At 42.3% G+C, this 13,577-nt stretch overlaps 1 protein-coding gene across 12 annotated transcripts in view; it reads right to left on the minus strand.

The window, feature by feature from the left end:
• The window catches only part of NTRK2 (neurotrophic receptor tyrosine kinase 2), a 346,251-nt gene that overhangs the window by 213,725 nt on the left and 118,949 nt on the right, over positions 1-13,577 (minus strand). For 2 of the 12 annotated variants that reach the window (XM_070496006.1, XM_070496005.1), the window contains one exon: positions 10,450-10,517. The exons of the other annotated variants lie outside the window; for them this stretch is intronic. In XM_070496006.1, coding sequence (XP_070352107.1) covers positions 10,450-10,517 — 68 coding nt within the window. The remainder of the gene's footprint in view (positions 1-10,449; positions 10,518-13,577) is intronic. 12 annotated transcript variants of the gene reach the window in all.

Below are 13,577 nucleotides of genomic sequence, written 5' to 3' on the forward strand. Positions count from 1 at the left end.
AGAGAACTGGCTGGCTTTAGCTGGTAAAATACTGGACCATATGAAGATTTAGATTTTTTCTGGAATTCTACTATTAAATAATTAATTAATTGCCTAAATTTAATTAAGTAGCATACCATATATATGACACATGCACATATATAGACATAATATCTATTATATAATGTATGATATATAGCATACAACATGTAGTATATTGCGTGTATATGTATTATATATACAAAATGATGTAGTACAGTACATATTACGTATGATATATACATAACACTATATCCTGCGAACATTTATTGAGCACTGTTCAAATAGTAGACACTGTAACAGATGACACAAAAATGAAGAAAATGGAGTTCCTTGAGCTCAAACACTTCACTGCCCCACTGACAGAGAAAGATGAGTAAATAACTTGCACAATGTCATAGCTAATCTCCCTTGTGCCAGACTCTCGTCTAAGCTCCTTGCCCAAATTAAGTCTTTTAATTTCACCATAACCATAAGAGAGAGGTTTTATTATTGCACCCTCTTTACTGGAGAGAAACTGAGGCCCAGGGAGGGGAGCAGCTCACTCAAGGTCTGACAGCTCATGTGTGATGGAGCACAGATGCTGATCCTGGAACTCTGATTCTGTGGCCACCTGCCGTGTCCCTGCTCAGGAAGGACAAACTGTCTCCAAACACGCTTATGAACACCCAGCAGGAACAGGGAAGACTCTGTTACACGTAATTCTGTGTGTAATTTGCATGGATCCTCATCAGATTCATAAGTGACAAAATAGATGACGTGGTAGTAGAAACCCCCAAGACGTTTCCAAGACATTTTCAAGTTCAGCTTTGGAAGGCGCTTCTCAACCCAACCCTCCAGACACTCGATCTTCCTCAACCTGGTGTCTGGTCTGCCAAGTGCTCGTGTCATCTGCCTCCAGAGCTGTAATTACCACCACCAATCTGTATCGTCATTTACAACAACACTACAAGAGTCGACGGAGCTTAATTTCCATGGCATTTCTTTCTCCCGCCCTTCCAAGTCTCAGGATAAGAACTCGGTACGGACTGCAAACATCATTTATGGATTTAATCACCCACAAAGCACTGAGAATTTGGGAAGTACACAGTGGTGCTGAGTAATCTCCTTCATATCTGTCTCTAGCCCCTTTCTAAAAGTTCAGCCTCCAGGCAAACAGAAGCTGCACTAGTTTGAGAGTGCGCTGTGGCATGGAGGACGAGCATGCCCAATTGGAATAACTAACCAAACACCTGAGTTACTCCTTCAAGTTTGAAGAGGGTAGATCTAAAATTCCTTCCCACTGAAACAATAGGATTAATATTAGGATGTCAAGTTTGCCAATAAAAAACAGGAGAAACTTGGTGAGACAAACAGAAGACCTCACGCCCAAACAAAAAGATTTGTTGATTCAATAGACTAGTTTCTCTGCACATTCAATTTTGAAGGGCATTTGATTAAGAAAAATACTAACAGAACAAACTAAACTGTGAAAGTAAGCCTTCTTTCCACTGGTTTCCATGTCTTTCCATTGCACAAGAACCCTGAGAGTTCAGTCATGTCAGAGCACTCACAGTGGGAACCAGGCCACCCTTACTTTGCCTCTATTTGCCATTTCCTCCCCCATGCTCTTCCAGGCTCTTTAATATTTCAATTGGGGAAGAATGTTCTCTGCTCCATGCAAGTGCTTTTGGACTGCTACTCAATCAGGCTGCAACTGCCTTTGCCCCTATTCAAACTGATGTCAAGTGTCCCTCTTCCATCTTCCCCTGCTTTCCCTTTCGTAATGCATCCTTGTCAAAGAAGAATAGCTCAGCCCCTCACGTCCTTGCAATAAAAACAGTGAAGCCACCATAAAAACATCGGGATACCTCCCGTATGAGGAGGAGCCAGCTGTTATAGTGATAAGCAACGTGCAGTGTCTGAATTCAAACCGTCACTACCACCGCCCTTCCAAGGAAGGCAGGTCAGGGTCCTCTCGACACCCTTGGTCTTCACATACTGTTGGTACACCAAAGATATACCACCAAATATTGAAACGTAAGTTTGATTTAAAGAGTTGACTCTTGATAAGGCAACGTATCCAGTGCTTCATATTTCTAAGGGGTTGAAGCAAAATTCAATCAAGGCTCCAATTCACCTGCCAGGATCTCATGACTTGTGCCCTCTCCTGTTATTAGAAACTCAAGACAGGGGCCACAAAATGATATGAAACAATAGATAATTATTTTCTCCTAGTGACGGGGAAAGTTTTGAGACCACAACAAATGGCTGAACATCTTGTGGGTTTAGCAGCCAAACGAGCTGTCTAGCTTCTGAGCCTGAAATACAGATATTTTGACAATGTGACATTCTGAAGCATTTGCAGCATTCCGACGGTGCATGGGAGTTATGGAGAGAACAGCTCCTTTATCAAAAGCGACTCTGGAGAAACTTTGCCACCACTGCTTACACTAGCTGAGCTAAATAAGAACAAAGGTAAAGCAGGTGCAGTCTGAGAAATGTGATAGAAAGTTGAAAGCAGAGAAGAAAAACCCGGATGTGCCCTAACCATCAGTCAGTCTCCACGATTTGCTGATTTCAGACCTGCTCATTGACTTCATCAGAGGGAGGGACCAGGAGGCTGAAGGTCAGCGCAGCACTGTGCTTTCTTTACCATAGGCTTCTGACCCATTTAGATTTATTTACATTCAAACGCGCACACATTTTCCTCCTATTACTCAGAAGCAATCAGCCAGAAAACGGCCAGGATCTGCAGTACATTTAAATTAACAGCAATTTATCTGGAGCAAAAAAGAAAACTGCTGAGTCGAAAGGAAGCGAAGGGAACGGAAGAAAGATGCAGCTGCTATCTAAAAAAGCAAATTTTATCACATTTGTCGTTTGAAGAGTTCAAGTAGGAAACTGCCAACGGGGACGTCCATGTGCATGGTGCCACTTTGGAGATGGCATGGTGGCCAGGGTGCCAGTAGAGGGGCTTACCTCACTGGAAAGCAAAGCAAAGGCTGCCTGAGCCTTCTGGAAAATGTTTATAGGTAAAATCAAAGAATAAACTCTGGTGTTCTCATCACATGAAGTGCCTAGAAAACAGCGGGTGCAAAAAGCTTTCCATTGCAAAGTTAGATTTGTGCTCGGTGCAATTCTGCTTTATACCAGCCCCTTGGCTTAAACATCGACTGTCTCAATTTGACATTGGTGGAACACTTAAAATCTGTTGGTTGTTGCACCAACTACCCCTTGCTGTTGTGCCTTTTCTATTTTATAGGTGATTCACTCAACCCACATGGCTGCTGTGACATGTCCAGGGTCACCCAGGAATGGAGTGAGAGAGCCGAAATCTAAACTCAGAACCTCTGGATCCTCAGTCCATCTTTCACAATGGTGTAGCAGAAACTTCCCAATATCTAAGTTTAGGTCCTGGTGCTTCCTTCTCTGTGCTCATTCCAGAAGTGGCTTAACCATCCTTCAGACACCCCTTTTCCTTCCCAAGGATGTGCTTTGTCCACACACCATCCTTTCTCCTAAGATCGCCTTCCACCAAGCGAGCTCCCCTCATAGAAACATTGACCATTCTTGAGGGTTCAGTGAAGAAGCCGTCTCCATCTCCTGAGAGTATTTAGCTCACTGGCCTCTTGACTTCAACTTCATTCTCTTCCCTTCAGGCCCATGGCCTGCCTTTGTACCTTGGTAACACCTGTTTTCTTTTCTGTTTACTTCTCTGAATCCCAGCGTGTAAGCCACAGGAGGGCAGAGAGAGAATGTCTGTACCTCTTCTATGCCAGCACTGCCTTGCACAATACTAAGGACTAAATGCACTTTAAATTTCAGAATAATAATGTCTAAACTTGGAGTTTTAGTGGAGAACTCAACAACAGAACCAAAATGGAGGGGAGGGGAGGATACAGCACAATGTAGGATCTATATTTCTCACTGGGTTTAGCTGGGTTAATAAAATCACTTCAAAGCTTCCTGTGCAAAATCACAGATTTGCTCAGAAGTATATTGAAAGTTACGGAGTCAGACACGTGGACACGTGGTGGTGCCTCCTGAAGCATATTAAGCTCCCGGGGAAAAGGTGCTAGACTTAGTTTATTCTAGTTCTCACAGTGATCAAAATTACAGAGGGCATTGAGCGGGACAAAGGAAACTGTTGTCCATTTGTTAACTGGAGATAAAAAACAAACAAAACTGAGTGGCTGAGGATGGTCAGTGAGACTTGTAAAGCTCTGGTTTGACTTTACAAAATGAAGTTTAGTTATGAACTGAAAATTAAAGCTGGAAACACAAAGTTCTTGGCAAAGCTCGAACATGTAAGGAAAGCCAAAGCTATTGCACAATTAAAATTCAGTGATTTTAAGGAGGATGTGATCTGATCAGCAGGACCTGAGGATAAGTGTCCAAGGGCTCACCCACCACCACGTCAGGGACTTCCCACAGGATGGGTAGCACATCCAAACACTGATGACATTGCCTCTTTCTGCAGAATCACCTAAAAATGCTATAAGTGGAGTAGAAAAAATTAAAAAAAGATGGAGTTCGTGGTTTGAGGAGGATTAAGATACTCAAAAGGCTTTTACTACAAATACAGTGAGACACGCGAATCAATGTGTTGAACAACCTGCAGGTTGAAGAACTGCGGGTGCGTCTAGCCTTCTGGCTTACTTCAAAAAGGACATTTGCAAAATCTATAGGGTAGCTCCTGGTAACGTGAAATGACATCTTCTTAACGACATTGTTTCACAATTCTCAGACCAGGGAGGCTCACCAGCGACTCCAACATTCAGTACACATAGCAGGGCATTGTAAATTCATTATAGAATAGCATGTACTTGCTGCTGCCAATAAATTTGTCTTTGCCAAAATATTCTAGCCAGTGGTCCTTCTTAGTACATGAAGCCAGAGTACTGGAACCTACACTGTCCAAATAGGAGACAAATGACACAAAACCTACTACCAAGTTAACCTATAATGACATAAAACCTGCAAGAACCTCAAATACACAATCTAAGTTCTTGCCTCTACTCAATTGTGGCTAAAACTATGGCCCACAGATCAAAATGGATCTGGTAATAAATTTACAGAAAAGTAAATAATGCATAAAAAAGCAGCGAAAATGAGTGGACATGGGTCAGCCAGCACCTATCTGATAATAACAAGGGTGGTGGTAGTGGTGATGGTGAAGACAAAAGATGGAGGGAGGAAGAGCAGGAGGAGGAAAAACTCTTGCTGTTGATGCAGTTGGCAGGCTTCAAGCACAAAAAAGGGTGACTACAATTATTGGAGATTGAAAACAGAGCTAACAAGGCATCAGAGCAGGACTACAAGTCCAGGGCCAAGTTCAAGCTGATCCTAGAAGGAAGAGAGGAGGTAAAAGAAAAATTTGTCACGGAGCCCCACTTTTTCATTAGGCCCTCCAAGCAATCTTACTTGCTCAGGATGCAATAACCAGGGGGCTTCAGCGCGCAGTATCTCCGCCTATTATTGCAAAGCCCCAGAAGTCAGAGCCACTAATGGCTCCAATTAAGCAGAGAGGAAAGTCAAACAAATTACCTTCACTTGAATGGAGGTACCTTATAAATCTCATCTCCATTTAAATTAGCTAAGTGCACAAGATGATGAAAGCTCAGCCAAGGACCAAGTATTCCAGAGTGCAAACAAAGAAAGGTGGCCTTGATGATCCTCGTGAACTGACTACAATAAACATGAATTACTCAAATCTGCTGAGAACAGGATCAAACACAAGGCCTTTGTTTTGTCTGGCAACATCCTGGAAGGTAAACTGCCCTCCTATGATCTGGTGCCGACAAAGTGAAACTGCCACAGTTCTGAGGACTTAACTCTGGCTTTTCCAGGAGTCCAGTTCATGTCACTCCCCAGCCCTGTGATTGTTCCCTCTCTTGTGTGTTGCTAACACATCCAGAGCCGCCTCCTCACTGCCCAGCCCCTACAAGCAATGACATTGCAGCCCGCTGCCCAGGGTCCTGCTCCCAGACCAAAGTGGGGCCGCAGATCCTCTTCCAGCTGCTGCAGGCACACACGGGAAGCTGCCAGTCTTCAAAGATACTTCTCTTGTCTCAGCCTTTTATCCAGAGAAGATGTGCCCAAACTCAGAGACAGGCGAAGATTAGGAGGCAGGAAGGCGGGCCTTCCCCAAACTGTCCTTTTTCTCTGCTGCCTTCTCCCCAGGACAACCATTAACAGAAAGACTTCCACCATCTCATAAGTTACTTTGCTAGAACAAGAATTAAAAAGTGCTTCTCTTCCACAGCACCTGAGATGTAATGGGGAATGCTGGGTTGGAATGGTGGTTCATCTTGCCCTTAGTCTGTCCCCCTGGGACATTACTTGACACTCCTCTGTAAATTGTAAAAGTCCCAGATTGGACCCCACAGAAGCATATCCAACTAAAACCCTGCTGAGCATCCCCCCTGCTAGCAAAGTTTATAAGGCCATGTCCCAGAACTGCTCATCAGTCTGAAAGAGTACCAGCCTATTCACACCACCAAGAACATGATCTATGCTCCAAAAGTGTTTTCACATCAGGTGGAACCCTAAGGATTCTGGTGCCACAGCCAATAGCTATGCTTGTTCTTTACTAGTAGGAGGTGACCCATTTTGAAAAACCATTTCAGTAAAAGGGAGAGCTTACTATAGTCTCAGTAGGAAACTTGAAAAGTGCAAAGTCAATCCCAGCTCACAGCCTTATATGCATTCAGACCGAGGAAGCCAATAGAACCCCCAACTTCACTTAAACTAAACCCACAGTTCTAGAAGCTTCTGCTGTTAGCGACATTTTTATTTGCTCAAAGAGCTCATTTTGGAAAAAGTCGATGCTGCTATGCCATCCCGCCTCACTATCCTTATAACATTTCAGCAGCATTTTACAGCAGCTGGACATGTGCCAGCCCCAGCAGTTTCACACGGCAACACCCCTTTCTGAAAGATGGAAGATTCTCTCTCCTCCTTGATTCCTTCATGTTGGAACTCAGCAAGTCCCCTCATAATTCTTTGCTTCAGGTACAATTTATATGTGGAGAAAACTTTGGAGCTTAAAGAGCATGCATTTTTACACACACATACCAGATTTTACAGTTTATTTTCCTCTTTAAATAAAGTATGCATGGCAGATATGGTACATCAACTAGAACAGCTTGGTTAAGAATTAGAGCAACCATGCCAAGAATCAACCAGAACCAAGACACTGGGAAAACAATGCATTCTAGAATTTTTTAGATGGAAATGTAATGTATCCAAACATCTGATATTATTTTAAGGAATGCTTTCCAAAACTTACCAGGAAGTTCTTTGCTAAGTCAAAGTGATTAATAGGGAAAGGCTATTTACCTTGTAACTCTACACGCATTCTTAGTTTAAAACAGAAATCACATCTATGTAAGCACAAGAGGCATTCAAAGACGTGATGGACAAATGCATCGCTTTATGAGAACGCAGTAAAAATCTTAAATGTCACATAGATGAAAGGACAGAGTAAAGTTACATATGCATGCCAGGAATGACTGGATTATAAATTAGTTTTTCCTTCATTCTTCATTATTATGGCCATTTATCATTCATCGTTTAACTACATAAGATCCTAGAACTTGACTTACAGCTACCATTGGAGTTAGAATTTTAATAAGTACAGTCACACCACATATTTATCTTCTTTGGCGATTGTGTGCTAAAGAACTCATTTCCATGGTGATGCCCAGAAGAAAACCAGCTGGCTGGCTGGTGAGACGGCAAGAAGCAGCCTGAAATCAGACAAATCTGAGTCTGGATCCTGCCCCTGCCCCTCCTGAGCTGTTAAACCCTGGCCAGGTCAGGGGACCTCTCTGAACCTTGGTAACCCAACTCTAGAACAGAGATGAAACAAATCTAACTTATTGTGATGGCTAGAATTAATGAGAGCCAAATACTGTCCATGCCATACACAGGTTCCTCAACTCAGGGCAGTTGCTAGCAATATGACTATTAACATTAGACAAAGCACCAAGCCATGGAAATACCAAACTATCCCATTGATTTAAAAAAATACAACTGAAATGATCCCTCTCATTGAAGACAGTTCTATGTCTCACCAAACATACGATTTACAAAAAAAATATTCAGGATGATAAACTGCTAGCCCACAGGTTAAATGTCACCTTGGTCCACCTTCACTGAGTCCATTTAGGACTGCTGTAGATGGGCAACATGACTTCAAACCAATTAGTGACCATATTCTTAAAGCTCATAAGTTTGGAATATTCCTCCACAAACGTTGGCCTCGTCCAGGCTGCGTAGCCAAGTATCTTTCCCTTTTGTCTCCCAATTTTTCATCTTCCTATTTTGTTTTTCTGGGCTGCCCAAATGTCTTTCTTTTGGATCTCTCTCTCTCTCTCTCTCCAATTCCTTTCTCTTTCTCTCTTTCTCTCCTTCTCCCTCTCTCTCTCATCTGTTTCACTTGCTTTGCATGTGTGGGTCCTAGCCTCATTTCCAACACTCTCTATTTCCTCCTGTGCACTGAGAAGAAGTGAGGTATATGCTGATGTAACTATTCTTATTTATCTAGTGGAAGTTTGTTCTAGATTTGAATATGACATGGGTTCCTCTTTAAAAACCTAATTTAAGTTGTATTTATTTATTGAAAGTTAACCCTCCCCTCATCTGTGTTGCTATGTTGTCGTTGTTTCTACTCTGTCATAACAGAACTGGGGGCAAAGAACATTAAAGCTAAGTGCCAATCTGAAGTGAAGATATATCATTTCTTAAAATATTATTCAATAATGTAAGCAAGAGAAATATGACAATTTATAAAAATCTGGTTTCCATACACCTTTTCACGTATGTATGAATCATATTTCACACACTTCTTTTGGGACAAGGGCTATCATTTGCTTATTGTGAAGTGAAAAGGAGGTCAGTGCTTCCATTTTACAGATGAGAACAGAAAGGTAGATGGGGGCCAAGTGGTCATATTTTGTTTGAGTTAATTACATGTTTCATTCATTAATCACACAGCAATAAACCTCCTCCCATTATGATAACAGGACACTAACATGCCTTTTAAAATTATAGTATGTAATTCGGCTTAGCACTGTAAGACAAAAAGTTCTCGAGCTTCCTTTCCAAAGCAAGGACCTCTGTTACCCACCAAGAAATAAATGCTTTGAGAACCAAGGGGACTTGAACGTACATGAACCCTTGCCGCACCAATCACTAGGGGATTGCTTAACACTCCTGTGCTGCTCCCTAGAATAACCATGCCTTGGTGCTTCCAAGATTTCCATTCACCGTCAGGAGCAGTGAACTTCTGCCCACCATCAGCTCAGCAGCCACTGCAAATGATGACTTTCAACTCCATTTGAAATCATTAGCCTAATAGACTCCTTGTCCTGAGATATAAAGTAAAAAGTCACAGAAAGGAACTTTGCTCAAAAACTCCATCTTCACACTCCCGGACAAGTGTGGACCTCTCAGTTAGAAGCCCTGGGGATGCTGGAGGAGGTCTATGCTGGACCACAGCTGTCAGATCCAAAGGGTGGCCACGGGCCCTCTCACACCATTGTCAATGGTGTGAGTCTTTTGATGCCAAAATGGTGGCCGCTGGCTAGGGATGTCATTGAGTCTGAAGGCTGGCCAGTGCCAGGGATTTCAACCCATGGTATGGAAAATGTTTGAGAAGCACTCCATGGCTTCAGTTCCTATTCTAGGACCACAAAGAAAAAGTTGCAAAAGAATTTTGCCTTCATCCACAGTTATAGGAATCTACAGTTCCACAACTAAGGAATACACATAGATGATAAATATGAAACCACACCTTGATTTTCAGCTTGCAATTATCCTAGACACCTGGACCTGCCCCCCGAAGGCCAGGGGACAGCCTCCAGTCACACGTCCTCCAGATCTAGAGCTGCTACCGAGGCGATGCACGTTTCTCCCTATCTAGCATCTTCCAGCAGCAGTTAAATGAACCAAACCCTAACTAAATTTAACTGGCTAATTGCACCTAAATTACAGTCACAAAGCCCCTTCAGAAGATTCAGTCAATTTCTTGAGGGAGAAAGTAAATGTTTTACTATATAATTATAAACTTAATTAACATAAAATAAATTAATTAGGGACTTGCACTGGTAATGAACACCATGGTTTAGCTGTTTATTGCTTTATTTTCCAGTGGAAGCTAAACCTTGGGAAGAGGGCTAACTCATTCTGTAAGCCTGATTTCATCTCTCCTCTCCCACCCCAACAGAACTGTGAGATTTCTGGTTGATACTCAGTAGCATGGTATCTAAAATTATACAGAATTCAAATGGAGACAGTTTATGTGTAATCTCTAGGAAAAAAAAAAAAATCCCCATCCTGAACCACCGTAGCTCTAATAGTTCCTAGCTGGCAGTTCACTAAAATAACAGATGATTATCCAAAGCAATAGTTACTCTGTCCCAGAGTATAATGACAAAAACTCACCTAGAGCCGAAATAACCATCTGCCACAGATTGTTCCACATGGTTTGTTTGCTTGTTTGTTGTTTAATTCTGAGAAAGAATTCAAAAATGATATTGGCAAAGAAGGATGATTTCACAAAAATGACCCAGTTTCCAACCTGTGTTGCCTCAATTATTGTCCTAAATTCTTTTTATCTGACTGCAGAGAGGAGGAGGCAGGGAAAAGAGCCTCTGAAGATGATCTTGATGGCAGAGAGTAGGTTTTTGGTAAATGAAAAAAGTCTTGTTCTAGTTTTCAAAAGTGTCCATAATTTCTAGGAACTCCAAACTGCATTTCTTGTACTGTTTTCCCCCTTAATTGCTGTGAAGATGAAGAATTGCTGCTGTGAGAAAGTCTGAGCCCTTGAGAGCGAGGTAGAAGGAAGAGCGGTTGAGAGTATGGGTTTGGAAGCTAGAACGTGCAATGACTGAGGGACCTGGACAAGCTGTCTCAGTGTTCTCATCTGTGAAATGGAGCTAACGAGAGTACTTAATCTAGGGCTACTGTGCAGATTTTAAAAAGCTAATACATATAAAGTGCTTAGAAGAGTGGCGCATAATACATACCAAATACTATCTATTTCTATCACCTGAGGACCCCAGCTCTCAGCTTTTGTCCCTCTGAAATAATGTTTCATGGTCAAAAAGACTTGCAAACATTTAATGAGACAAGTCTAACTTGTGGGCTACCCTGGTCAACACACAGACCAAATGGAGAAGACATTTAGGCTGAGACCGTGAATAAAAAGAATCCTCTTGTTTCAGATAAGAAATGATCTGTGTCATCACGAAGTCTGAGAATTTTAGCGAAGGAAACTTAGAGACCATCTAGCCCGTGCAGCCCAGCCCGTCTCGCCCTCTCATCTGGGAAACGAGGACCATAAGTTTCTGGAAGCTCGAGGAAGTTGCTCAAAGGCACAGGGCCAGCAAAGGGCAACTCGGGGCCCCTGGTGCATGCCGGCTGCAGACTCGGAACTGGAATGCAAGGTCAAAGTGGTGCAGGCGGCTCCCCTGACATGCGGAAGCCAGACAGAAACGGGACCCGTTGTTTTTGACATGGTCTGGGAATTCTGAATGCATTTCTGCTACATCACCCACATGTTTTACTTTATTTTATTTTATTTTTACCTAAACATTAAATTGATTTTCACATGGGGGGGCAGTGGAGCCAAGGCGCTATGTTGAGTTCTCATGGAATCACCACGACTGCTCACGCTGGGGCTGGCAAAATTTTCAGTGAAGGGCTGAACAGTAAATATCTTCAGCTCTGCGGGCCATACACTTTCTGTCACAACTACTCACTCTGCCACTGTGGCAGGAAAGCAGCCGTGCAACAGGCAAAGGAAGGAGCTGGCACTGTTCCAGTAAAACTTTATTTATAAAAACAGATGGCAGGTTGCATTTGGCCCAAAGGCTGCGGTTTGCTGACATTTGATTAATGCAACCACCTCCCTGAGGTTGCCTTTGCCTTATTTCCTTTACCTTTTCCCAGCTCCAGCTTCTTCTTTAGATGAACGTTCATACTGTTTCAATAATCTTACCAAGATATGATCAATATACAGTAGGATCTAATTTATTGTACACTAGAAAGAAAAGCCAGGGTGAATTTATGAAAAGCTCTAAATTATAAAATATGTTTAAAGAAATGTAGTTTTATTACTTTCATATACATATAGGAATTGAAATTAAGCCAGTAAAACATTTTTAGCATGTTTTGGCAGGTAGGGGGTAATTCAACCTCACCCAAAAGAAAAGAAGAATTTAAAATTATGTAATTCATCAACTGTTTTCATGAGATTTCTTCTAACGGGCTTAGAAAGCTTGTTCCTTGAGACGGTGAAATATGATTCCTACCACCCCATCTTGTTTCCACTATTAATGGGGTGGCAATTCTTTTGTTCATAGAAGGTGCCTAAGTACTCCACCAAACCAATTCCTCACGCAATTAATTATCTGAATCATCAAGAGTTTTTCAACTTGCAGAGAAGCTAAATAAATTGTAATCCTATGACATCAGAGATTAATACCATCTTTGAAAAAGCTTTACTGCTCTCTCTCTAAGGGCCTCTATCCGACCTTTGGCAAACATTGTGAGTTGGCTACTCAAAATCCATTCATAATCCCTTTTTCCTTTGCTTCCTTTACCTTTGAGGGAGAAAAGCCAATATACTTGATTTCCCAGTATCCCTTGAAGCTAAGAGTGGGCATGTGACATAATTCTGGCCCTTGAGATATAGCCAGAAGTCCAGGGGGTGGTGGGGTCCTCTCTTCTTGAATTGAAAGGCGAAACTCATCAGAAGAAAGCCTTATTGCCCTTCCTTCTTACTACTTGGAATGTAGATTTGACAGCTGGAGGAAACACAGCCACTGTGAGACCATAAGGTCACGAACATGAGGAAGAGGCTTGCTTGCTAAGGACAGCAGAACAGAAAGGTGGAAAGAGCCAGTGTCCAGGACGGCATCACTGGGCCACTACAACAGCCTTGGATCCAGGAATCCTTGCCAAGTGAAACAGATAAACTGCTATCTGTTTCAGTGGTTGGTTGTTTATTGTTTCAGCCAACGCAATCTTAAGTGATGCAGTTCAAGCAGGCTCTGGGCTTACTTATGTTATTCTGAGGGTGGAGGGGAGAAGGAGAGAGAGCAAAGGAGAGGGAGAGGGAGACAATGACTCTAAACTAAAGAGTCCCAACTACTACCAAGGAAAAGGAATCAGCCTTCAAGTGACGCCACAGCATCTGTGTGGCACCTGGAACTCTCTGCAATGACTCATGTTATAATATAGTCATGTACTACGTAATGGGCTTTCAGCCAATGACACACTGCATATACGATGGTGGTCCCATAAGACTAGCACCATAGGGCCTAGCTGTGTAATAGGCTATACCATCTAGGTTTGTGTGAGTATGTAGGGGAGGAAGAAATTTCCCTCTACCCTTCCAGGTTCTTCTGGCTAGTCTAAGAATTAAACAGACATGACACAGATTAATAGTAGAAAAACAACCAAATTTTAATAAATGGGAGAAATGAAGGAAAACCAAGTAATTAGTCAAAATGACTAATCATCCTCAGCTAAAGACAAAAAGAAGATGTGAGAGGTGGGGAGAGTCA

This window comes from Equus asinus, chromosome 23, assembly GCF_041296235.1.
Source record: "Equus asinus isolate D_3611 breed Donkey chromosome 23, EquAss-T2T_v2, whole genome shotgun sequence".
Lineage (NCBI taxonomy): Eukaryota > Metazoa > Chordata > Mammalia > Perissodactyla > Equidae > Equus > Equus asinus.